Source organism: Pholcus phalangioides, unplaced genomic scaffold, assembly GCF_987345545.1.
Source record: "Pholcus phalangioides strain wild (caught in Gottingen) unplaced genomic scaffold, Ppha-v1.0 ptg000024l_1, whole genome shotgun sequence".
Lineage (NCBI taxonomy): Eukaryota > Metazoa > Arthropoda > Arachnida > Araneae > Pholcidae > Pholcus > Pholcus phalangioides.
The window spans coordinates 21,536,729-21,564,315 of record NW_028301616.1 but is presented as its reverse complement, the minus strand read 5'-3'; the positions used below and the strand labels follow the sequence as shown (position 1 = coordinate 21,564,315).

The 27,587-nt window shown below is 34.2% G+C and overlaps 1 protein-coding gene across 1 annotated transcript in view; it reads left to right on the top strand.

Moving 5' to 3' along the window:
• The window catches only part of LOC149068976 (extracellular sulfatase Sulf-1-like), an 86,109-nt gene extending 59,273 nt beyond the window's left edge, over nt 1-26,836 (top strand). The window contains exons 4-19 of the mRNA XM_089250390.1: nt 1,016-1,226; nt 1,415-1,525; nt 3,160-3,310; nt 4,684-4,859; nt 7,455-7,583; nt 7,670-7,738; nt 8,240-8,378; nt 10,658-10,898; nt 11,072-11,202; nt 12,375-12,644; nt 14,307-14,476; nt 14,620-14,819; nt 14,922-15,064; nt 16,604-16,721; nt 16,823-16,883; nt 22,513-26,836. Of these exons, the coding sequence (XP_089106516.1) occupies nt 1,016-1,226; nt 1,415-1,525; nt 3,160-3,310; nt 4,684-4,859; nt 7,455-7,583; nt 7,670-7,738; nt 8,240-8,378; nt 10,658-10,898; nt 11,072-11,202; nt 12,375-12,644; nt 14,307-14,476; nt 14,620-14,819; nt 14,922-15,064; nt 16,604-16,721; nt 16,823-16,883; nt 22,513-22,603 (2,411 nt within the window). The 3' untranslated portion in view covers nt 22,604-26,836. The remainder of the gene's footprint in view (nt 1-1,015; nt 1,227-1,414; nt 1,526-3,159; nt 3,311-4,683; nt 4,860-7,454; nt 7,584-7,669; nt 7,739-8,239; nt 8,379-10,657; nt 10,899-11,071; nt 11,203-12,374; nt 12,645-14,306; nt 14,477-14,619; nt 14,820-14,921; nt 15,065-16,603; nt 16,722-16,822; nt 16,884-22,512) is intronic.
• The last annotated feature ends 751 nt before the right edge of the window (nt 26,837-27,587 follow it).

The following is a 27,587-nucleotide window of genomic DNA, read 5'->3' as shown; positions in this document are numbered from 1 at the left end:
CAGCACTTCCTTGGACATGAAAAATCTACTACCCACATCATAGACACGTAACTCTTTTCAGTATGATACATTTCATTAGAAATTTCCCTGGGGAATGTTCGCAACATACATATGCAGTTTAGAATTATAGTCGTTGTAACTTGTAACCTTTGTTTTATATTAACAGCATCAAGGGTCCCCAGATACACACGCTTTGGGTCCCAAGCTTAGCAGACCTAAAGTACTAGCAATCTCAATTTAGAATTGTATGTACTGTATTAAACAACATTTTGATCTCGTTACATGTAAACACCCTTGATGTATCTTGGGTTCCCCAAGTCCTTTGCCCCAAGACAAGATAACCATGCTCTCAACATACATTTATGGATTTTGTACAATTCACTTATTGAAAGAGCTATCTTAACAGCTTTATTTGCCGCTCCCAGTGCCCAAGTTAGCCCTACATGGGTGTGATCCGATGCTTGTAGTGACAAGATAAAATGTAATGAAAACTTAACGATTTAATATACGAAAGAAACATAACGAGAAGGATGATACGTGTATACAAATCAGTGGTACAATTCCAACTGACATTTTTTCTTTTTTTTTACAATCACCAGGAGCGTGAGGTGGGTGTGCCATCTATACAGATAAGAACGCACTACAGGTGAAATAACTGCCTATGCTATCAATTTCCATACGTTTGAAAATTGTAACCAAATCTCATCATGAGGCCCCCTGAGTTGTGCCCAGAAAAAGGCCAACAACTAAAGGAAAGTAGGCGAGTCTGGTGTGCCGGACCAGATGGTGTACAAATTTCACCCTTTAACCTCTCCTTGAACATTACAAGGCAGCGCCAAAATGCGTGCTTGCCCTGGCAGACCAAACATCTAGTTGCAGCCCTGCCCTGGAGGGGGGGGGGGGCTCATGTGTCAAGACAGCACTGTTTACTGAGTTTCTTCTTCCAATGTGTTTATCCTTACTTATTTATAGTTGAAGTAGTTTAATGAAATTTGATTTTTGTTTTTGATTTTAGCCTACTTCGGGAAGTACCTGAATGAATATAATGGTTCATACATCCCTCCAGGGTGGAGAGAATGGGTAGCACTGATCCGGAACTCCAGGTTCTATAATTATTCAATCAATGTAAATGGGAACAAGATAAGACATGGCGATAATTACTTCAGGGATTATTATCCTGACCTTATAACTAATGACAGCATAAATTTTCTACGTAGATCCAAAAGGTAATGTGTGATTCAGTTAATGTGTATTAATTTATCTATATTCAGTCAATAACTTGATTTCCAAATCAAATTGTAGATTTTTACATGGGTGTACGATACTTTTTTAAGCTAATTCGAAAGATTTTAAGTTTATTTTTCACCTAACATTCTCAAAACTGACATTAAGGATTATTTCTTAACATTTGCAGGCATTTCCAAAACAAGCCAGTGATGATGGTATTATCCTATCCGTCACCTCATGGTCCAGAAGATGCTGCACCTCATTATCAACATCTTTTTCATAATGTGACGACACATAGGTACTTATTCAGTGTGTCCCCTATTTCTCTGTAATTTGATGTGTGAAAAATATGATGGTTATTTTTGAGAAGGTTCCGGGCTAAAAACAATTTTCTCAGAAGGTAGACGGCAGAATTTTTGGATTTTTGGGAAAGTTTGCAAATACAACACTTCTTTTCTGTACATGTACCACATACACATTCCTCTCCAGAATTTCTAACAGATCGGTACATGTCAGAATATGTGTGAGTGTATGCACAGGGTTACCATATCCGCTAAGTGAGAAAGGAGGATGCCTGTGCACGCACCCTTAGTGATGTCATGTATCTCAATTTTCCCAATAGATGGCACCACCTTTCCAACCAATAAAACTGGTAGAAACAATTTTTCTCAACTCTAAAACAAATGTTAAAAAAAAAAAAACTCAGAAAAATTGGATAAAGGAGAATTCACAGGAAGCTGAATTTCTTTATATTTTACATATTTGCAACCTTCGTAGGTATCCTATTATAAGATAGTCAGCTCGCACATTTGTTTTTTCCATCTGCATGTATAAAACATAGAATCTTCTAAACTATTCAGTTTGACGCTTGCATGCTGCACCAAAAAAACATGATGTGCAATGAAAACATTCAAGTCTCACAATGCTGCTGTGTTATGTGAGCATTTACATCCATGTCAACTGAAACCTCCCTTAGCAGAATCTGTATTCATTAATGGAGACTACTACTTAGCCACATACATGCACCTCGTACACATTCTTCTACAGAATTTCTAACTAATCCATGCATGCTAGAATGTGTGTTCTGAGTTTATATGTGGCTCTATCGTGTTTATGTTGTCAGATTGTGATTGTTTCATGTTCTTGCTGGTGCTGCCATCTGTCTCTATATTTTGAAATAAGGATGGAATTCCCATGTTATGTCTGTATTGTGTTGTAGGTCTGCCTGCTCTCTGCTAAGAGACCTTTTTTTAAATGGGGGACGGCTCACATTTACGCCTCAAAGTTAGGAAAATTAATTTCAACCAACCATCACTTTGCATCAACAGGGTTCAAACTTGGATCCTCACAATGAGAGTCCAGCACCATTCCGGCACAACAGCACAGTAGCTGTACTTCATCGCACACCAATTTTGGCCATATTGCTGTAGTGCAATTTACTGCCGTTAATGAGTGGGTTAGAAATGAAGACCACGATCTATCGGTGATTGTCTCAAGCTCAGGGAAAACATCTTGTTATCTATATTCTTTCAACGGTTCAAACCTGGGATCTGACCACAACCTTTACGGTGGTAGACGATCGCCTTACCACCACATCACTCGGACTGTTAACAGAGACGGAAATATCACAAAAAATCTTTGTTAGCCAAAAAATTAGTAAGATGGGGTATCACTGCATAATGACATTTCTCTCTGGTCCTGGTGCACTTTCCATAGTATTAATATATTCCATTCATATTAAATTCTTTTTTACAAAAAAGGTCTCTGGTCCTTTGAGTGTCTCTATATTTTCAGTTTCCTCTGTATACAGCATTTAGTAAGCAACAATCAAAAAGCGTTATATTCCTATTTAAGTATTTATCAATTACTCTTGAGACTTATTAAGCATCATTAGTTGCAGTAATTGAAAAATAAATATTTTTTATTGTGCAGAACGCCAAGTTGGAACTTTGCTCCAAATCCAGATAAACAGTGGTTGCTTCGTAACACTGGCAAGATGGAACCTATTCATGTGAAGTTTACGGATGTGCTTCACACCAAGAGACTACAAACGTTACAGACAGTTGACGAAGCTGTTGAGAGGGTATAGCTTTTTGTTTATGGACTGATATGACTGATAAATTAGGTGAAGTAATTATAACCTATATTGCTTACTGACAATGTACAGGCGATGTAAATAGTTCCATTTACTGACATTGAGGATGCGATGAGAATAAGCAGAAATACCATGATTTATAGATTATGTGTTCTGAAGGTGTTGCGCCATTAGTTTTCTAAATTGAAAGTAGGAAGAACTCTCTGGCAAATTGAGTGAAAATTTTTTGTTACTTAACATTTGCTGAAAGCTGTATATATATATATATATATATATATATATATATATATATATATATATATCGAGACTTAATCTTCTTTTGAAGGAAAGACTAGCTTGTATTTACATCTAGGCTCAGCAGACCATTGATTGAAACTTTCACGATACTCAAACTGTCATGTATTATCTATAACATTGTTCCCAGCAACCTGGAAAGTTGTGGAAATTAAAAAATAGTTGGTGAAAATTTAAAATATTTGGCTAAAGTAAAAAAAGTCGGAGAAAAAAGCTTAAACTTGAATAACATTTGGAAGGTTAAAATTTTTTTGATTTATAGGCCTATTTATTTCTTCAGGTGTTTCGGTCAGGGATGATCAAGCAGATTTTGCTGGGAACTCTGTATAAAGTGATCTAGAAATTCTGTTTTATAATTGTCTCCTACAGGGCGATCAGCGAATAAGCCCTTATTTCATAATTAAATATCTCTACAACAAAGATCAATAGAATTATGCGGTAAACAGTACGTTTATTAGCAAAACTGTAAGAATGTTGTACAGAAATTTCGAAAATTTAGTTTTTTTTTAATTTTTTAAAATTAAAAAAAAAAAAACTTGAGATTTTGGGGTTCCGAAAGTCTTTATTTGTGTGAAGAGAAACCACTGCATTCGCCTAAAGTTACTGCATGGGCTGCGGTATGCGCCAGAGGCATTATTTGCCAGAGGCCCTTCTTCGTGCGAAAAACGATTACTACTGAACGTTATGTTACAATTTTGGAACAATTTGTCAGCACACATGGCGCATACTGCAGCCCATGCAGTAACTTTAGGCGAATGCAGTGGTTTCACTTCACACAAATGAGGATTTTCGGAACCCCAAAATCTCCAGTTTTTTTTTTTTTTTTTTTTTTAATTTTAAAAAATTAACTAAATTTTCGAAATTTCTGTACAACATTCTTACAGTTTTGCTAATAAACGTGCCGTTTACCGCATAATTCTATTGATCTTTGTTGTAGAGATATTTAATTTTGAAATAAGGGCTTATTCACTGATCACCCTGTACCTAGTTACTATTATCGCAGTTACTGGAAGAAAGTTAAATGTCTCTTTTTCTGTGTCAAATATTTTCTTCGTTTTTCTTTCTAGTTATACAGAGAATTGCGTCTACTTGGAGAACTGGATAATACATATATTTTTTATACTTCCGATCATGGCTATCACCTGGGACAGTTCGGACTAGTCAAAGGGAAATCTATGCCATTTGAGTTTGACGTGAGAGTTCCTTTCTTTGTGAGAGGACCAAGAGTACCCAGAGGAGGACGGTAATTTCTAAAAGTACCATATCTCATCATCTTGTCATGTTTGAATTCATTTATTTACTTTATTTCCTTTGTAAAAGTATCTTAGCTCTTCTGTATCAGTAACTTTTTAAAAACAATTACACAAACATTTACAAAACAATTTGTTTTATTCATTTTACGTCGCTTCATTAAGCTGATAATAATTAAAGAACATCACTTTAAAAATTTTACTTTGTTGTCGAGTGTTGCCAATATTTCGCTTCTGAAATATTAATTGTAATGTTTGTAATGTCCATATCTCTATCTGATACCATGATCTCTGCCCATGGAGATCGAGAAGCAATGTATAGGATTTTTTCAAGTCCTGATTCTTGGTGTGCCACTTCTGTATTTCAGTACGTGTTTGGTTTGGCCAATGTAAATGTTCCCTTGGGAACAATTTGGCAAGGAATGTACAGCAGAACTCCTTTGTAATCCAGGGCTGTCTTAAGAGTATCATAGGCCGCACCCCCCCCCCTCCCGAGCCAAGCCATTTTCTAGAGGTTCTACCAGGCAAATTTACATAGCGCCAGAGTGGCTTGAGATGTAAGATGCTCGTCTACTACTGTGAAGGTTGCTTTCAGTCATGGGTTCGAACGTGTAGATAAAAGAAGGAAAAATATCTCGTTACTTTTTTAACCACACTGACTAGAAAAACGTCAGTATTCTTGATTAGATGCTATACCTATGATAAAAAATTTGAGAATCACCATGTTGACCCATTTATTTAAAATTGATCTTCGAAATAATTACAAATGTTGAATTTCATAATTACATTATATTTTAACCACAAAACAGGGTTGGCAGGTTTTTGATGCATGACAGTTTTTGATGGTTTAAATTGGGGTGTAAACTATCATGTCAAAAACTTATAATATTGCTTTTCAATACAAAAATTCTCATTCGAAATGCACACGTTAATTGCATGTAATGTTCAAAGTGACTATGTTATACAATGAATAAATACTTAATATGATTGTAAAATCATTTTATACTCTCTACCAAATTATTTTGTGCAATATATATACTGTTTTCTTATCTATTATTCTATTGCTTGAATAGATCATAGTATAAAAGCTCAAGGAAAAACTATCACACTATACTATTTGATATTCTGCAATTACAGATGATTCTCACCCTTCCAAAATTTCAACTGCTTATAGGCCTATATGTGTATTGATATAAACTATATGCTGTACTCTCTCCATAACAAATAGGTGCTTAAAAATGCCATATATGTAATGTTGATTTCTACTATTAAATTATCTAGATAATCACTGAGATACTTAAAAGAATATCCTTATTGTGTGTAACAGAATATATATCTAGCAATCCAAAATACTAAATTGTTAGTAGTAAAATGTCTTTTCATTTGGAGTGCTGGCTTGTATATGGTGCTTTAGAAACTGTAACTCATTCTTAGTGCAAAAGTAAGAATAACTAAGTTTTACTATGATATGATATATTTACTGGCATTTATAAAATGCAATGTTTTTCAAATTGAGGCTGTATCTAAATGTGCAAAACAATGGTTTGGGTATATCAAGTGCTGCCAGCTCTGCTTTGATTGAAAATAATCTTAACTTTGAATTTATACAACCTATATAAGCTAAGAAATTTTTAGGTGAGAATAAATTAGTTTAATTAGTGTATTGTCAGATGCTGCTTGAGAATTTTTATATGGAATCAAATTTTGGGCAGATCTGCAAATTTAAAATATCAAAATATATATTTTTATGAACAGTAATTATAATTCAAAGTACAATACACTTTAATCTACCTGAAAGTGTTTTCTATTTAATATATCTATCAGGTTAAAAAAAAAACTATTTGATAACATTGACAATAAGTTTTTCGCTGTTTCAATACTGTTTGATAGGTCAAAAACCTAACCCTGATCCCCTTATCACACATATTTTGAATAAACAGGTTTCTTATGGCTTAGTAAATTGAACAAAGATAATCAATAGTTTAGATAAAATGAACCATAAAATTATGTATTATTCTAGATTCTTTGTCAAAAGAGTCAAAAAATTCAAAATCTCAAATTATGATTGGTATTCTGTTTTAATTATTGTAATTGGTGTTTAAAAATAAAGCATATTGTAATATGCAAAAAGGTAAGTTCTTCATCATTTTATATACCCATTGTGTTTTACATTATCCAAAAGCATTCATTTAGGTTTGACAGTTTTGATGGTTTAAACCAGTTTTTGATACTTGTCATGTCAAAACCCAACCCTGTCACAAGTCTTTCAACTTCCATGTCAATACAATATGGTTGGTCTTTTTTCCTTTTACTGACTGTACATGTTCTGTTGATGACTTGATTGACATGGTCTTAATCGAAATGGTACAATAAGTATGCGAGATATTTTTTTGTTCTTGTGCCGTCAAATGAAAAATTCATGAGCAACCAACCAAAATGTAGAGGTGAAGTAAAATTGAAAAGAGAAATACGATTTAGTCTGTTTATGAACAGATGTTTAGCTAAAGAAACATCTTACCAGCCTTTTCATTTAAATTGTATATGTAGATTTATAATTGAAATTATATTGCATATTTTTTTCATTCCAGCATACAGGATATTGTGCTGAACATTGATCTCGCTCCAACATTCTTAGACATTGCAGGTGTAGAGGTTCCAGAACATATGGATGGCCGCTCAATTCTAGCACTTTTGAAGGATTCAGATTCGTTGGCCAGGTAAGTTATTTGATAGCTGATACTAATGGAAATGGGATGTTGTACAGGTTATTGAATTGGTGTTTAATGGGTTTCATTCTTCTTAGCTCAGGTCACCGCCACACTGAAGTCAAAAGGAAAAAATCATGGAGAGATAGTTTCCTTATAGAGAGAGGGTAGGTATTTCATCAAATATCTCAGTAAATATTTTCTACCTGTAGAATTGATGCAAGTGAATTTGGAGTTGTTAGGTCCATCGCAAATGAGTCTGAAATCTAAAAACAGCTGACTTATGTGAAGATGAATTCAGGAAAGCAAAATAATCGAACCCACATCTGCTCGCGTGCTGGGACACCGTGCTAGCCCACTATGATACAGAAGCAACAAACTTCTCAGCATATAAAAAGCTGGATCTATTTCAGTGCTTCCAAGGAAAGAAGTTTGTTGCTTCTGTAACAAAGCGGTCTACCATGTGGAGATATGGTTTAATTTCCCCATAGAGGCAGGGGAATTTTCTTTCCTGAACCGATCTTCACATCATTCATCTGTTAAAACCTACAAAACTACTTTTACTCCATAAATTGATGTCTGCAAGATAGTTAATTTTTCAACCAACTTTTTTTTTTTTTATGATGTCATTACTCGTTGATGTGAATTATTTTCTGTATTATACTCAGGGTTGTCAATTCCTCCAGGAAAGGATACAAGCATATGCTTGCTAGCATGTCACCGCAACTCCCGAAGTTGACTAAAGATCAGAGGTTGGCGGTGGAATGTCAAAAGCATGAATATACATCTCCTTGCCAAGCATATCAAGTAATTATTCATTTCACTTAAAATTCTGAATTTCTGACCGATATTTTATGCCATAGCTAATAGTGAATTGTTTTTCGTTCAATAGCACATTAAAAAAGCATACAAAATGCTTGGTTTCATTCTCACAAAGTTCTCAAAGGTCTTGTGTTCTCTTGAAGTGATCCTTCCCCTTTTCTGGGGCTTAGTTCGCCTTAGAATGAAGTATGCTATTCGGTTTTGGAGATCATACTTAGAGGGATGTTGACTTGGTTGAGGGGTGCAGAGAAGAGCCACGTGTGCTGTTGATGGCACACGGGGCTTAAGCTATGAATAGACTTGATTTTTGAAAATGTTTACATTGGAAGAGCATGGGTGTTGGGAATATGATTTGAAGCATTTAAACATTTCAATGGGATGGATAAAATGAACCATGACTTAATACATTGTCAATCAACTACTTTGACATGAAGACATCAGTATCGATTGGTAAGGAAAAATTCTAAGTTGTGGTGTCGCAGGGAGTTTTTCTGTAATAGGGTTGTGAATAAATGGAATAGCTTACCTCCGGTGGTCATGAATTCTAATACGATTGACACGTTTAAAAAGAAATATGATAAACATATTGGGATAAATTGATTAGCTATCCATACGGACGAGACAAAATTTTTTATGGGCAGTATATATTTTATCATAATTATTGGTTTTTTGTTGCTCTTATTGGGTTGCTGTATTTTAGATAGTTTATAGATATACAGTCGAATCCTGTTATAATGAAATTCCTTCGTTATAACGAAATTTTGCTTTAAAGGAATTCCAAGTTTTAGATTGTTCCTATGTAAACTTATCTGGGGGATTAGAAAAGTGTTTGCTAAAACGAGATTTTTTCGCTAAAACGTTATTCGTTAAAACGGGATTCGAGCATCTTTTGTCAGCCACCCCTGTGGGCATTTTGTTCATTGTGGTATTTGTTAAAGAAAAATTTTTTCTAGCTATATACAGTCGACCCCACCTAGTTGGATATTAACGATTCCAGCACACAATTCAATCAAACATGGTATCCAATTATGCTGGGAACAATTCAATTGCCATTTTACAATGTTGGCATCGTTTGTATATAGAAAAGTGATGAAGGATCAATATCAATAATGCTTAAATAATCAAATACAAATACAAGGCCACAACGGGCAAAAATGAAATGAAAATTATGTTTAATTACAATGATCATGATACCCATGATTTTTACATTTTAACATTGGGAAAGTTAGCAGACAATTTGAATACTTGGAAGCCAGTACTTACTCTCAAATGTATTTAGCTTAGTAACATATTTTCCACTAATTCTAAATGTTTCATTCAATAAAAACATTGTGTATAGTTGATGTGTGAAGCGTAATATTCAATTGGGTTGTGGGATTTTGGTGGCTTATCATATTGAGTGGGGAACTCTTAAACATTATCTCTATGGGAGAAATTTTGGTGCCAGGGAATTTTATCTATATAAGCAGAATATTTGCAGGTGCGTTGAGCTTATCAACTATCTGATTGGGAGGGGGGGGGGAAACTAAGGGTTGGTTTATTGTACAGGATTTTTTCATGTATTGGTTTTGTAAAGGTATGTGCAGTAAAATGATGCATGAAACTCTGTGTTGCAACAGACTGGCTCAACTATAACATGAGTCTGTAACTGAAGCTTTAACATGTTATGTGAATGTATTTTTTGCAAAGTACATATGTTAAAACTCTCAGAAAATAGGAATTGCAAGTACAATTCAACTTGAATTGATCACGTTGTCTATGGATTAGGAGTCTAGTAGCCTGCTCATTCCGTTTCTGATGATTCCTGATACAAGGGGAAAAAATATATTTTTTCTTATGCATATAGACAGGCATAGTTCTGACCATTCGTGCGGCCAAAGGGTTAATGTAATTTTTTATTGCATTTGAAATTTTGATTGCATTTTTAACAATTGAAAAATCTTTGGGAAAACCCATAATTTCCATCCTTAATGTCTTTATTTTACTTTGAAATCCAATCAGGTCAGTAATATTCAAGTTTTTAATTATCTGAAGTAGGTCAGGTCCACATTAGCTTGGATAATCAGGGTCCTACTGTGTTACCATTATGATAAATACCTGACACTCTTTTTGTAAATTTCATAGTGGGGAAAAAAATCATCCTGGAGCTTCTTTCATTATCTGATTATAAATGATTGTCGAAATCAATGTCTGAAATGTAATTCAGACTTATATATAACTGAATAATAATAGTGTGTATTAACCAGTCTTGTGGGTTTTTCCAGAAATGGGAATGTGCTCATGATGGTTACAGATGGCGGATTCAGAAATGTCGTTCATATGTGAGCACCAATCACAACAGCAATTGTGTATGCCCGGATAGTGAGGAAGAAGAATATTTCGGCTGGAATGCTGAAGAGTTCCAACATAAACCCATATCAAGGACAAGCTTTCAGTCCAGGAGTAGTAGGCGGCATATGGATGAAAAAAAACATAAGAAAATTGTCAATGGCCATAAAGACAAAGGTACTTGAAGATAGCTAAGATATTCATTCTGTTTTAAAAAGACTTGGTCACACTAATGAAAGTTGTACATCTGTTTAATAACTCTTGAAATTGCATAAACATAGGTACACAGGTTGTACTTCATATTATTCATTGTACAATCTCTGTGTAATGCTTTTATTTATCTTATCCAGATTATAAACCAATGTACATTGGCTCGAGATGGAAGCGTTCTATTGAGGGTGAACCTGATGATTTTGATGTAGAAGCTGTGTACCAGTTATTCACTCTTCTAGATGCCTCTGTAGGGAACAGAAGCGAAGACGTGTGTATATTACTCTCTATTCTTTTATTTTGAGGCTTGACAAATCGAGAAAGATTTGGCGTCTGATAAATTTCCCTGAAGCCAAGCAATTTTTTGTTTGTAGAATAATAGTTCAAAATGATTTTTAACTTTTCTGACTTGGTTATAACCCCCCTATATCTTGGTAGAAATGCTGACATAAATGCCAGAATTTTGTGCTAAGACTTTCATTTTATCATTATTATTAGTTTTTTTTTGTAATAATTGCTCTTATTTTGGGTAGCTGTACTTTGACATCCATGTACAGTAAAACCTGTCTTCAATGAAATCGCAAAGGACTGAGATTTTTTTCCGTTGAACACAGGTTTCTTCTTAATAAAGGTTCAATTGATATAATGTGTAAAATAATATAATGATCTTGTGTGCGATTGAATTGAAATAAAAAATAAATTAATTGAAGATAAAGCAAATAATTTAAAAATAGAGATAAAATAAATAAGTAATTAGTCTATAATTACTAAATACTGTATTTAGGTTTTGATGACATCTGTATAAAATTCCAACCTACACTGTATTTCGTCTAAAATAACGGCATTTACGTTCTTTTTTAACTTCCTTAAATTTTCAATTAGGATGTCAATATCTGTCTTATCAGGTTTAGTTTGTATATTATAGTCTACGTTTATATAATCCTCTGCATCAGGGCCATACCAAGAATTTTGTGAGGGAAAGTTAATGGGATTCATGTTTTTAACAGAGCTGGACTGTCCCATTTGATTACGGTTGATTGGCTTTCAATTTCTGGGTGAGTCAAGTTTGTCATGAATTGAAATGTTTGGGCAAGTTGTCATAAAAAGAATGAAAATTGTGTACCAAAATGATTGAAATGCCAGGCAGACCAGTCTGACTGCTAACCCAATCAAGTATTCAACATATTTCAACATAGTTTTTTTTATTATTTCGGTCATAGAAGTTACTTAATAGTAAGTCTAAGAGTGAGGAAAAATGTCAGACCTCTGCCTTTCTCTATTTATAATGAATCAATATAGGTTTAAGTATTATGACATGTTTGAATGTAGTCATTGCATGGTTCTTTTGAATATGTGAAGGAATCCCTTCTGGTATATTTCTTAAATCGTTTATTTTTCCCAATTTCTTATGGTTTAGGTATTTCATTTTTATCACCATTTCAGGATCAAGCTCTTTTTGAAAAAGCTGAAAGTATTATTCAGTCGAGAACAACTTTTGCACCAATCAAGTCGAGCACTCCATTTGAAGATAGAGATAAGAGAGACACTCCTGCCACCTTCCAGTTGGGTATTCATAATGAATGCATAATGTTGCCGAATGGGACGAGAACTTGTATTGATGCTAAATATAGGAATCCAGTTCTCTGGCGGGAAAGAAAAGAGAAGCTTGATGTTATTATCAAGAAATTGAGACAGAAGTTGGAAGAACTGAAAGTAGGTTTTTTGTCAAATGGGTGTTTTACGCTAATCTTTGTTATCTCAGCAGGCAATGAAGGAAATTCAATTTTTTCAACTTGAGTGAAGTAAATAACAGTACTTTCTGAATGCATAATTTTATATATGCCCTATAAAGAACGCTGTTTTAGAACTTTGTATGCGCGTGGCATAACCAGATTTTCGTCCTGCTTCACATCTGTTAAGGTATCAAAGCATTTCCCTAAGGATGGGTGAATCAGGATTCCTTTATTTTAAACTTGCATTATTTCAACAAATCGTTAAAACAGGCAACAATGGCAAAAAGCTACATCATTGAAAGGTAAAAAACATAAAATAAATCAACTGATTTATAATCATAATTATGAATTGATAAATCGAGTCACAAATAGGCATACATTCAGCTTCAGCAGAATAAAATCGTCCAATCAGAAATATTGGATAACCATTTGAAATTGTACAGCAATCTGAATCATCTGCTTTGTATCATTATTGGTATTGAAGTTCAGTCCAGTTGTTTCACCTCTCAGTAGGACACCCTCAGTAGCATCATTGGTGTTCCTCCTGAACTGGTCCATTTCACAATACAAGTTGATGTTCTTCTGCCCTGGAATGTGTCACTGGTAGAGAGGTTCCATCTTAAGTGACTTGAGACAATAATCTGGATTTACATCTGGTTCTTGGAGGTGAATACTCAGGGATTACTCTGCCTGTACGTTTTCTTGGGTGTGGTGGCAAGTAGTCAGGATCTGATTTGTCTTGCATACTTAACATTTCTCCCCTTGCTTTCTTATCATGAAGGGAATTCAGGTATTTGCATGCACAACCAAATCTACAGTTTGTATCAACGGGGAATTAGAAAAAAATTTTTACCCAGAAGTTTTAAAAATTCAGAAGTTCTAGGGTATCTTTTCTGCACCAACAGGTGCAGAAACATGGGTTTGGTACCTGTTTGGTGGTGCTAATTTTTTTTTTTCTCACTGTTTAAAACTAACAACTTTACTTAACTACTACCAATCTGAGCTGGAAAAAAACTAGTAATGCAGAAATTCCAAATCCCTGCAAAAAGATGGTACTAGTCTCAATGTTTCATAGACTTTCAATTTCAGACTGTATTGAGAATGTACACAAATCAGCCACTTTGCTGGCATTTTGCATGTTGTGGCCTTCTATTTGTATAACAACTTTGCCATGAAAATGAATAAAACAGTGTTCTCAACAAATATTAAATCTGCTACAGGGTAAAAAAAAAATAATTAACAATCGTTTTAGAACACTGCAGGCTCTGATACAATTCATAAAGTATTTTTTGTTTCCAGTCTGTAGGGGGATTTTAGTTTTCTGAGATAATGTTTCATAGCAGTTCTAACAGCATGGGTCTCTTCTCTGAGGATATATCACCTAACTTTGCGCGTCAAAAGTGTTGTGCCAAGCCATTGATCTGGACTTTTTCTATGATTGGAAGGAATCAGTTCACCTTTGCTATACATAATTTACCTATTATATAGGGCATTGTAGGATATGAAAAATTTGGGTTTTTTGACTGAAATTTCAGCTTTTCTTTAGTCAGTGAGCAAATAAATGAAGTTTTTTTTTTTACTAAATAAGTCTTAAATTTTTCTCAGTACTTGAAGTATAACCTCATTCTTTTTTGTATTCAAGGGCCTTCGGAAGCAGTTGAAGAAAACAAAACCTCATCCTTATAATAACAACAACAAACATTATTTCCGACCTAATGTCTATGATGACATGGATGAAGATGACGACGATGAAGAGGAGGATACTTCTACTAAGCCTTGTACTTGCATCCCTGATGACAATCTTGATTTTAGGTAACTTGGAACGACTGTTTCCCAATTATAGAATGAATGATAGAATAACTGCATTATTTTCGAATGATGAGTTCTTACAAAAAAATTTTGAAGCTGAACTTATTCATTGATTCTCAAAGTATATATAATTTTTTCTATTTAAGGCAACAGATGAAGGAAGAAAGGAGGCTAAGACGTGAAGATTTGAGACGTCAGCGCCAGCAGCGCAGAGAAGAGTATGTTCGAAAGATGGAAAGGAAATTGCGACGGAAGACCAAATTCGAAAATATGACTTGCAATGCTGAAAAGATGAACTGTTTCACACAGGATAACAGTCATTGGAAGACACCACCTTTGTGGACAGGTATGAAAGTTTTTTTCTGAGAACATTTTTAATGCATAGCATATTTTCATCTGATTTATTCATTATTGGTGGAGTAATTCACACATTTTCTCATATTTATAGATGGGCCATTCTGCTTTTGCCAGAATTCTAATAACAACACGTTTTGGTGTCTTAGAACCATTAACGAGACTCACAATTTTCTTTACTGTGAATTTGTGACTGGATTCATTACCTTTTATGATTTAAGGACTGATCCTTACCAGGTACCTATCCATTCTACTTTTAAAATAAAATTAGTGCCGAAATATTTTCTTCATTAAATGTTATGTCATTTAATGAAAATGACCCAAACTGGAAATTTTCAGTTCACAAATCAGATACCCTGGGATGTTGTAATGAAGCAAGCGGTGAAAGTCATAATAATTTTTTTCCTGTAAATAGATAGACAACCGATAAACTAAAGCAGCAGCTTTCAAACTGTTAAATGAGATACTCTTCTGTAAAATGATCACATACCTAGGACAACTTCATTATACAGGCGTCTCTCGCTTTACGCAATTAATTGGTTCTGAAAAATAGTCATTAAGACAAAGTTGTGTGGAGTGAGTTGAATTTAGCATGGGTAAGATAGGGATGGGGGTTGGTTTTCTTCAGACAGATTAAAAAAAATTGAACCCACCAGCAAAGGAAATTTTTTTAATGAATTATAATTATTAAAAATTATGAATAACTCCAATGAATTTAGGCAATATGAATGAATTACTGCTTTTTTTGTCTTCACTGCTACTGATTGATTTTAGTGAGCGTGAATGTTTTCTTTCCTGAAGAGCTTCGCATGAGATAGGCTGATAACTCTTTTTAATGAAACAGTCGAGATTTGGCTGTCACACAAGCAGCGTTTTTTGTCGTCTTATAAAAACTTTAGTTGCAAAGCTAGAGAATCCTGCATATTTCTGCCAAATATGAAAATTCTAGTTTTGCGGAACAGCTTTTTTCAATTAAATTTGTCATAGCATTGTCAGTGTGTTACCAAATATTGTTGATCAGTGAAATCTGGTTAGTTGTATTGGAGAATTTCTCATATTTGTCTCAGCTACATCATCAAATCCAACATGTTTCATCATCAAAGGATTTAACTATGTGATATATCTTCAATTTACAATCCAAGATTAAGGTTAAACTCCAAGCCAAATTTTGCAGGTTGGAATTCCTAAAATTAACTTTTAAAAATTGTGTGAAACAAGGGATACCCATAATACAATCTCATCAACAAACTTGAATAGACTTAAACAATCAGTTCTTAAAAGGAAGACATCTGAGAAAATGCCATTTCATTTGGGTCTAGAGTACATAAAAATGTCAGTAAAGTAAAGCATGAACTTTAACACTTGTATAATGGGGGGGGGGGGAATCAGATTTCTCCTTATAACTAAGTGGGTAATGTGTGTGTTTGGTACATTAACTGTTAAAAAGCAAACAAACTGAAAGCTATATTATTGATTCTCTGATACTCATAGTGATTAGTAAAACAAAGAATATTTGTTCATACCATAAGTAATGGTTAAAAATAGTTAATTTATAGTTAGTTTCACCGATATTTCTCATATTATTTTGCTAAAACTAATGTTATCTGATATAGGAATGAAAAAAGATTTTAAGATGTATTTTTCATTTTATAGGGCATATTCAGTTTTTTAAGGGCATAAATGCATTTTTTATAGAGCCATTTTTTAGAAGTTTTTAAGAAGTTTAAAAATCCTAGCCCTAGTTGTGATAATATAATGTGTCTGTCAATATTATAGATGAAGAATGCAGTTCATGACCTGGAGTTCCATGCACTTGAAAAATTAAGGATGACTTTAAACAAACTTCGAGGATGTAAGGGATCTAAAGAATGTACTATTAGGTATAAAGGAGAAGGTACGATATATCCATTCAATTTTTGTAGTGTAACATGAACCTTTTCTTGAATCTTAGAAAATATTACATTTCACATTTCAACTTTGATCTGTATTTTTCAGTCCAACGTAGCCATCACCATAGGCAGAGAGCGGCATCATCTCCAACTGCACATTCCTTAAGGTAATATTATATCGAATGATCAAATAGTAATAGGTTTTGATTGATATACAGTAGAGCATCGATTATCCAAAACAATTGGGGGACTGGGGGTGTTCGGATAACTGATTTTTCGGATAACCGATCATTTACGGGAAAAAGTTGCACCATTGTCATAGGAGCAATATGAAACAAAGAAACAGTGATATTAAACACAAAACTATATATTTTGTATCACATGCCTTACAAATAACCAAACTGACTAGCTTAATTTGACAAGTTCAAAATGGCCATTGAAGTAAGCCTACAGTTTAGGAAAAGAAGTCCAAAATGTTCTTTTGCTTCACTAAAAGTACTAGCGTCTGCTAGCAGAACTTCTACATAGCGTGCAAATTTGAATTTTTGGACTGGAACGCTTTCAGTTAACCAATGTTTCGGTTGATTGGTATTCGGATAATCGATGCACTACTGTAGTTTTAACCATCTGGCCATGGGTAATTTTTGAATTTTTATGTACGAAATCATGGGGTATTTTTATAGAATATGTGAAACACGATATTCATGTTGCCCTTGCCAGCGACTAAAAGATTAATTACAGTGGTACTGCAACTCACAAGTTTTTAGTCCTTGTTGACTCTCTTCACTCTCCCATAATACTAACATTTGCATAAAGATTATAGCTCATTAGTAGAGATATGTAAATTTCATAAAAAATAACCCATTTTTTAGAGAAATTTGAGAGATCAGAAATTTTGCATATGCTCATAAAAAAATGAATAAAATAAAATTTTGCATTTCTTGGTTAAAGAGGAACAAACTATTTTTTTCAAGTTTAAAAACTACAGTAATTAGTTATAAGCAAGAATTGTAGTAGACACATTTTCTCTTCCTCCATCCTTTGCCTTCAGTCAGTAATAATGACGTTGCACATACTACAATATCTCTGAACATCTCCATGTTATTAGTCTATGGAGGCTTTAAATAGCTGCCCTTGCAAAGTTTGATACTTGAATTTCTTTGTATTTAAAGCCTGCATGACACAAACAGAAGTCTCTTTGTTGTTTACTGCAAGGAGCTGTCTGTTAAAATGATAATTGTATCTATTGATGTGTCCATCCCGTAGCACATCTGAAAAAATGTGGGAAAATTTTCCAATAATAAATTTGACTGCAGAGATGAAGTTGTTGAGGCTTCAGATGGAAAAGATACCTATGTAGCTGGTAGGCTTCATTCATTGCATTTGAGGAGCTTATTTACAAAAGGGGAACACTTCCACTTTTTCCAAAATACACTTTTTAATTGTTTATGAATCTTCGGGATCAGATTTGTCAGATGGTCCAATGGGCACAAATGTGGGCAGATCTCCCTGTTAAAAAGTCTCGCCACAGAAAGCAACAGGCCTACAATGATAAAATTATTCAATCATTTCACTTCACTCATAGTTAGAAAAACTGGCAGATTGCAGCACTACACATAATAGTAATCATTACACAGAAACAAACTTCCCGTCAGGTTTACTACACATACATGCACATTCCGCATGTGCCAATTTGTTAGAAATTCCGTAGAGGAATGTGTACAAGGTGGTGCATGTACTGTTAAGTAGTAGATGAGCCAACAGGGTATATTCAAACTGGAATATTTTTGGTTGAAATTACAATGTAAAGTTAGTTGTTTCTATCAAAAGGGAAAATATCAACCTTTTCCATACACTTTGGTATTTTTTAGCTTGATAACGAACACCATGGCCCCCACATGCTAGTGCCGGCCCCCAGGCCAGGATTTTTCGCGGGGGCCCCCCCACCCCGAAAAATTTTGTGCACCTCCCTTGAGAAAAGATCATGATGTATTTTTTCAATAAAAAAAAAAAAAGAAACCCCTTTCGGGAAGAAAAAAATGTTGAGTGCCCTTTCCCCCCCCCCCCATGAGAAAATCCTGCATACGATACGGCATTTATATATGCAGCAAAACATCACTACAACGATAATAAATACATCTACAATGATATTTTTTTCAAATCTTGTTTGGAATTGCCCGGCTTAATGTTAAACTCTCAGTACGACGACATCATCTACTATAGCCTCTATAACCCGATATTTTTAGGAGAATTTTGAAATCGCTACAACAATATTTTTTATATTTTGTTCCAAATCGTTTTGAATTTAATTTTAACTTTGCCACTTGTTCTCGTTCTTTTGAAGACGTCTGATGACATCAATATTTTGCACTAAATGATCACCGAAAGCTAACGTTATTTGTATTGCTGCACTATGTGTACGACACACAAAAGCACTATGCGGTAAGCTTCTGTACAGGGACAATACACATCTAAGTGAATTTTATAAATAAACTAATCAATTACAATTTTTTGTAACAAATAAATACATAAAAGCGTATTTTCCGATAATATTAACAATGCCGATATAGAAAAAATGACAATAGCATAAATTTGATCACACGTGAGGATAATGTTACCTCTTTAATCCCTCTACCACAATATTTTTTTTTGGTCCGTAGAATATTGTTATATCGAGGTCTCACTGTATATTTAAGCTAAATAATAAAATATAATTGTGTGTGTGTGATAAATATTATCACATTTCGAGATATGATTATGTGATTTGTATATAATTTTACGCAATACAATAGAGCTCCCCTATGGGCCAGTTAAGAGAGCGAATTGGTTTTCCCATAGAAACTTGTGATTGCCATAGGCATACTGCCATTTTCATGAGGGTGGGGAGTTACGTTCTTTTTTCCTGCAATAATTTTCCCTATAATCTCGGCTCTGGGGGGGGTGTTGTTAGAACCCTAAGCCCCCTTTGCATACGCCAATGGGATCGTGATCCATGGTCGACAGAGCCGCAACTGGGGGTGGGGGGACAAGCAGGTATCTTGCCCAGGACCAGAAGAGTGTGCAAAATTCACCTTTTATAGCCGCATCTTCAAAATTACAGGGGGGAAGGGGATGTCAAAATATGTGCTTACCTCAGGTGATCAAGCATTTAGTTGCGGCCATGATGGCTAGTGTTCAATGTCAAAGTCTCTCGATTAACGATAATACCTCTATTATGGTATTTTTCTTTGTCCGCAGAATATCGTTATATCGAGATTTCACTGCAGTTTTATCATGCATAATACTAGCTACAATACCCAGCGCTTCCCGTGTTTTCTTCATTTATTGGGAGGATTGGAAAGTGACAAACCGTTACAAAGGAATAAATATATAACACTGGCAGGATTAAAGAAGTGCAAGCCATTGTAAAGGCACGTGTAAAACACATTACTAGGAAACCACGGTAATCAAAGTAAACATTCCGAAAGTGATTGTTGAGGCCCAGAAACCATTGTTGCCCGATGATTTTTCGTCCATTTCGGGTATCTGCCCTTCTCTGACGAACTTTTAAAGTAGCCTATCGTTCAATCCGGGCCCTGATTGGTATATATCCAAATTTTGGCGACGATCGATCTAAAATTGTGGATTTGTATAGAGAACATACACACAGACAGAAAATCAATTATAGATATATATGCACAGTATCAAATTTTTTCTCTCAGATAAGATATCCACCGCATCTCTATAGTTTCGTTGTTCACCAAGCAAGCAAGTATACTCATACTACACCAAATGAAACTACTGTAGAATCTCTACACATGACGAACCAGTTTGAAACGTGTTTTACACAAAACAAAATTTCTATCCAAATGTTTAACTTCATTTTAGAACATCAAAGATTATTCCTATAATGCACGGGTTCTCAAATTGTGCGCCTCCAACCTTTGTCATGGTGTGAGGTTTTCGAAAAAAATTCTTTGTTAAACAGCTCTGGAGAGCCGGTGGAGCTCGCGGATAAGCATTGAATAGGGGGAAAGGGCACCTCAGGTGGAAAAAGTTTGAGATGCCCTGCTCTAACATGAAGTTATTCCATGCAATGATTCTTTTGATAAAACGAAGCGATTCCGTTATGCCAGGCGATTCACTACAGGCGTGCAAAAAGAATAAATAAATTTAGTGAATTAAAGAGTTAAAGTAATAATACTGAAAACTATTTTCATTGGCCTTGGTTGAAGCACCGGCCTGAAAAATTGTGTGTGTGTGAACTGAAATAATTCAAATATTTATGTTCACTTCATCTATTCAACTGAGTAACTTTACAATTCTGTTACAGTCATTTATACGACGGTCAAGAGGCCGAGTCAAAACGTTTTATGTATAAGTCGGAGTGAATATAACAGCCTTTTTAAAAAATTATTCCCCCCCCCCCGTTAGCAGGGCCGTTATTTCAACTTTTTCCGGGGGGGGGGGGGGCAAAATTCTTCCAGGGGGGAAAACACAAGTACTCAATGTATGTATATATATACCATTTTAGTGTATTTTCAAAAGCGCTGGGGGGGGGGCGTTGCCCCCCTCTAAATGACGGGCCTGTTTGCAAGATGAACTTTCGTTATCAATTTAAAATTCTTCCAAAATTTCCAGTTTTTTTTAGAGAGAGCGTTTTTTGTTTTTCCGACATTATAAACAACGAATCACAGTCAGCAAGCAGTCCCGCCGTCTGAACGCATGGACCCAACCGAGCACGGCCCGGAGGCCCATGATGCTCTTAAGACGGCCCTGTCATCAAGCAAAGCACCACATCGAAAGGAAGTTCTACAGGAAATGATCGAAAGAATTTGCTGTGCATGTGTTTGGCAGACCTGTACCCCCCCCCCCCAAATGCTTACAGTAGACTTTCTCACCCTCTCGGGATAACGTTGAAAACATAATGAGAGAAAAAATTCTGAAAGGTCATGTGGCCCTCAAAACAATTGAAACCCATTTCTTCGGAACTCTCCACATCTGCGTATTCTCAGAAAGAGGCAATAAACAAATCACCTAAGTGCTCACTCTAAATGGTCATCAGCCATCTCACTAGCAATACGTCAGCAATCACCCTGAAATTTGTCTTTTGCGGTGACAATATGCTAGAACTGTTGCAGCAATGTTTTTTCTCACTGCATACAAAAATGTTGTGCGCATTTGATGGATATAAATTACGTTTTTCTTTTTTCAAAAGTTTCCGAGTTTTAGTCGAAGTGAAAACGTCGAATAATTGAGGTTTTTCGTTAAATAAATGAATGAAATATTTTAACATTAAAATGTATTTGTTGTATAAAATATATTGTTACCACAATTGCTACCCAAGTTAAACGTTGTATAAACATGAAAGTTGTATAACTGAGTGACATATGAACGAGGTTACTCTGTAATTTGTAGATATGCCCTATTAAAAATAATTGTTTTTAAACTTTATGAAACAATTCAACAAACATCGCAACTGGCCTCGATGCAGGGCCAAACTCTTCTGACATAGATTTATTATAGTTAACTCTTAATGCTCAAAATAAAAATTTAACAAAAATTCAAATTTTTAGTTTTGCTTACCGTTCTTTTGGGCTAGAACCGTAGGATTCATACATAGGAGTAGTTTAATTACATATGGGGAATATTCTTTAATTTTGGCTCTGCTTAAATGTTAGAGGAGCTTGCAAATTATGTACATCCTGTTGTGTGGAATTCAATATATATCTATGATATACTAAAAACTTACTGCATTTATATAATCCTTACTAGAGATGAATTCTTGATTTTATTTTTTACTTTATATTCATGCAGACATTGGAGAAATAGCCAGAGATGGGCTGCAGCTTCTGGGAAACGCTATCAAGTTCGACGATATGAAAGACACCCGAAATGGACTAGTTGAATATGTGTGTTTTAGGGATTAGCCTTAGAACCCAAAAGTGTGTCTGTGGTTCCCAATTCAATTTGCCTCCAATTTTGCCAAATGTGATACAAGAACGAGACGATGTACTGCGCTCTAAAATGCACTTGATACCAATGCCAGTAGACTATTCCCGGCAGCAGTTTACAGCCAGTATTATTTCTTTGCTGCATTTGTTGCTATTTTTTTTATGCAAGTATTATAAGCTGTGTTCTTCTGTGAGTATGTTAGCACACTGCTTGTGTTTTTTTCCATCTTGAACATTGAAGTTTCCTAAGTTTGGTGTTAATATATTGTCGCATACGTAATTATTTCGCGTGAAAAATCTTATTTTCGAACTGATTCATAAGATTGACGAACAAACTTTTTTTCCTTTTTGTCTGTGATGTTTTAGTCATGAGAGAAAATTTTTTTGTCCATATTTATTTTGAACTCTCGTATTTTTTTTTCTTTCGGAACTGACTGCTTGTCGGAACTCTTTTAGAGCTCTGTGTGTTAAATGCTACAATTTTTTAATCTGGTGTGATTTAATTTATTTATACACGATTGTTTAGCTGTTTATTGTGTATTTAATTAGCCGAGTTATTCGAATTAGATATGAATGGTCGTTCTTTTTCGCTTTAAACATATTTTGCGATGAGTTATCGGACAAAATACCCATGTAAATTGATTATAATACAATATTTTTCCCATGATTGTTTTGAATAATGACGATGCGCTTGAATTTGTTCAACAGAATTTTTTTTGATTCTGTTGAATCTTTTGGTTTCAAAGGTGTTACAGAGAATCCTGAATGTTGTGCGTAAATTAGAGATTGGCAAGTTTCATTGTGAGGAACTTGATGGATGTCATATTTAAACTGGTCTATGCAGTTGTAAGTAAAATGAATGTGTGTTAGAGAGTGTTGCATGCCTCGTGCTACTGCTATGAATATCCTATGCTATAGAATCACTCAGATATTCGTGGCCTGCTGTAGATATTCTTGGATGGAGCTAAAAATGATTATCATTTTAATGTTATCCAATTATTTAAAATTGAAATTCTGTAAATCACTCGGTTGACAAAATTTCATAAAGATATACAGAAATTACATGACTACAATCAAATTCGGTTTCAATACATTTCAGTTTATTTTCAGTCTTCAGTTCCCCCGATGTAATTAAGGTGATAAAATTAATTTATTTTACCATATATTACAATATACGCTTGTACTCAATTTTGCAAATACATATTATGAGCTAAGGTGTGTCAATTATTCCGAATGACAACCCCAATTCCAGATAATTGACATTTTACTGTTCATCCAAAGATTTGGATAAACAGTAAAATGTCAATATCGTCATTCTTGTGAGAAGAAAATAAAAGTCAGAAAATGCTCGTATTAAATGAAACTTATCAATTTTTACAGTATTTTCCTGCACCTAATCTGTTGATGTGAATTTCATTTACTTGTAATGAAACCTTAAGGATTGGAAGAGGTTTTTAATCACATTTTTTGAAGAAACATAGTTGTTTTACCTGCTCTAATCTATAAACCATCTATGAATCTTTTTAAAATATATTTTTAAAAATATATATCTATATTCATTCCAATCTCTCAGAGAAAAAAAAAAGCTGCAGGTAAGACGCAGCTATATACAATCTACAATAAGAAATTCTGATGCCGATTTAACATGTATAATCCATGGGTTATTTGCAGGAAAATGTGGTATTTATCATGATTGTTTTCTCCTTTTCTGTTTTGCATGGTGATGGTCAACTGTCATGCTTTTGAGAAAAAAAAAGCTGAATTTGTTAATTATTAGACTTAGTTCACATGATATCTGACTATGTTACTATACAGCGGTATCTCGAGTTACAAGTTAAATTTTTTCCTGCATCATGAAAAACTTCTCAGTGTCTCATTGATTCAATCCACATCTCACAATATCAACGCTCAATAGAAATTGACATAGTTAATTCTATGGGGAATAAAAGTAATTTTGCTTCCAAGAGGCAAATGCTGTACAGCAGGAATGCACAACCTTTTCAGTCCATGGGCCAGATATGCTTTCTTGTTGCTCATAGGCCAGAAACTTGTATGTATAGAGTCAAATATTTGTGAAACATATATATTTTTTGGTGAATTTAGATTTTGACTTGCAGTACCCATCATTTTCTGTGATTGGCATTTTTTCATAAATTTTAGCAATAATTGAAAATTTTTTGGTTTTAACTGCCATTTTAATTGCCATTGACAATTTTGTTTTGGCTTTAACTGTAATTTTACTTGCCATTGATAATTTTGTTTTGGCTTTAATTGGCAGCTTTATTTGCCTTTGCCAATTTTTTTGGTGATTAAACATATTAGCTTAAACCTCCTTGCTTAAAATCTAGTATCAAATGTTTTCCCTGTATATTTCAAGTTGAAAATCGTTTTTTTATGAATTCAAGATTGAGAGCAAATTGAATATTTGCTCACAATTTCAACAAGTATTTTTTGCTGGTAACTTGGATTGCTCAGAAGTTGAGACACTCTTAACTTGAGGTACCGCTGTATTATTAACTATTATAATAAAAATGTATGTGTGTGTTTGAATACTACACTTTTTTCAGTCCATCAAGAATTGTAATGAATATAAAATCTGTGATGATAACATTCCCATCGGTGACAAGTATGGCCAAAGAAATGAGTTTGATAAATAATTTCATTATTTTTGTGTTTGTCTATCATGTAAAGGATTAACCATAAATGATTGGGAAATAGTATCTTTTATCATAAAATTTAGTGAGTTCGATAGTTTTTGGAAGTCACAAACTGTTTCGATAAGTATATGTGCAAATTACACTGGACAACAAATTTTGTTTGTCTGAAACAAAATTAGCCAACTCTTATATAATTTGATGTACTGAACATGAATTTGACTAAAAAAAAAGCTGGATTGGCTATGGTTTTCTCTGAAATTGCATATTTAATACAAATAAACAATGCAATAAACTGAAGTAAAATATAAGTATATAGAAAACGAAATAAACAAAGCAACATAAATTATATAGAAACGTTACTAATATTTTCAGGCACATCATTAATAAACAACATGAATACATAGAAATGAAAATGTATTAGCACACTAGTTCATATATCAACATTTGACACATATTTCGTTTTACATTACGGTTGTACTACTGGACGTAAGAAAAATTTCTTACAATTGTCCAACAGTAGTTAGGCAGCATCAAGATTGATTATTTTCCCTGTTAATGTTGTATGGCCATTACCACTTTTTCACTATGTAATAGCAATCGTAAAGCACCTGTAAACTGTTAACAGTTTGTGATGTATCTCAAAAACAAGAGCCAATAAAACTTATTCATGGTGATATCCATGTTCAGCAGGTCAAAATGATTCGGAATTGTATATTTACATGCCAAACGAGATTTCGTTGTTGCCCAGTGTAATCATACAGAAGTGTTTGTAATGCTATAGACACAAACTTTAGAAATTTGTATGAGATACTGCTCTGTACATCTATCAAATCTGTTACGTGAATATCCTGAAGTGTTTCAAGCTCTCTGAGTAAGTTTTTGTAACAAATTTTCATATTCCCCGTTTGTCTTAAAACTTTTTATCATTGGTTGTATTTACAACGAGTTTATTCTCAAGCTGTTGTTATATTTCATCATATTCTATTTGAGAACATTTTCAAGCACAGCCTTCTCGCAGACCATCAAATAAAAACATGCCTTTTAAAAAAATCATCGTCACACGTTTCTATGGATTTTTCATAACAAGTCTTCATGAATACAATATAAACTGCAAAGAAACTTTATAGTGTCGTTATTAGTGGATCCGAATTGCTCGTTAATTGTACGTAGTAGCGTAATTAAGTTTTATACAGTGACATTAGTGCTCCCGCTTTGATTTTTGGGTTTCCTCTGTGAGTAGGATTTCTTGGATTTATTTCAAGGCGAGATAGAAACGGTTATACTGGATGTGTATGTGTGTGTATAGTTAGACATGAGTGTGTGTGTTGTAAATTATTTGTTGTCGAAATTATTTGTGTAAAATGTATAAGAAGATGGTTATGTAAAGTTGGAAGATTTTTGTGCCATTTTTTTTTAATGTGTATATCGATTTTCATAAAATTTGTGTTTGTTGCTCTTTGCTTCTATTTCTTTTTTGTATATTTTCATCAGACCATTAAATAGCAAAGTTTGCTTTTCTTGTTGCCAGAAGTGTTTTGCCATGTTACTGAGTTCATGCATTATGGAAAAAAATGCTCTTTGTATGTATTTACACTTCATGAGCCATAAAACCTGTATCTAAGGCCATATTTTGGACATGTGCAGCTGTGGAGAATGACGATATATATACAGTGTCCCCCCTTATTGTTATTTAATATGTACCAGTAATTCCTGAACCTTAAGGAGCATCAAAATTTTACCAGGGTGACTGAGTCATCTACTACTTAACCGTACAATGCACCTCATTCACATTTCTCTACAGAATTTTTGGTGCTGGAATATGTGTATTTTGAGTGTATGTTGTCAGAGTTGTGCTTGTTTCAAGTTCCTGCTAGTGCTACTGTCTTCTAAAGGTGATAAATGCTTGAATTTTCATGTTGAAGAGACAACAGGGACTGAGTCAACTGCTGGGCTTGGTTCACTTTGCCTTGAAAGAGCTCTGAGCAAAGCAGAAATTTGAGAATAGTGAAAGATATTCAGTTGTTGAATATCATGCTGAATTTTGTTTATTTGACTTAGGCTATGCTTTTTTAGGGTTGCCGTATTCCTAAAATTTAAATATGAGGCAAGTTATTTTGTCAGTGAGCTGTCAATCTGAAAGATAGATGGCAGAGCATTAACCAACACATAATCGTGCTCAAAAGTTGAGATATTTGTCTAAAGTTACTTGCTTCTTTCTGCAACAGATTGATGCCACAAGAAACTGTCGCACTTTACACCAGGGGTTTCCAATGTAAAGTTT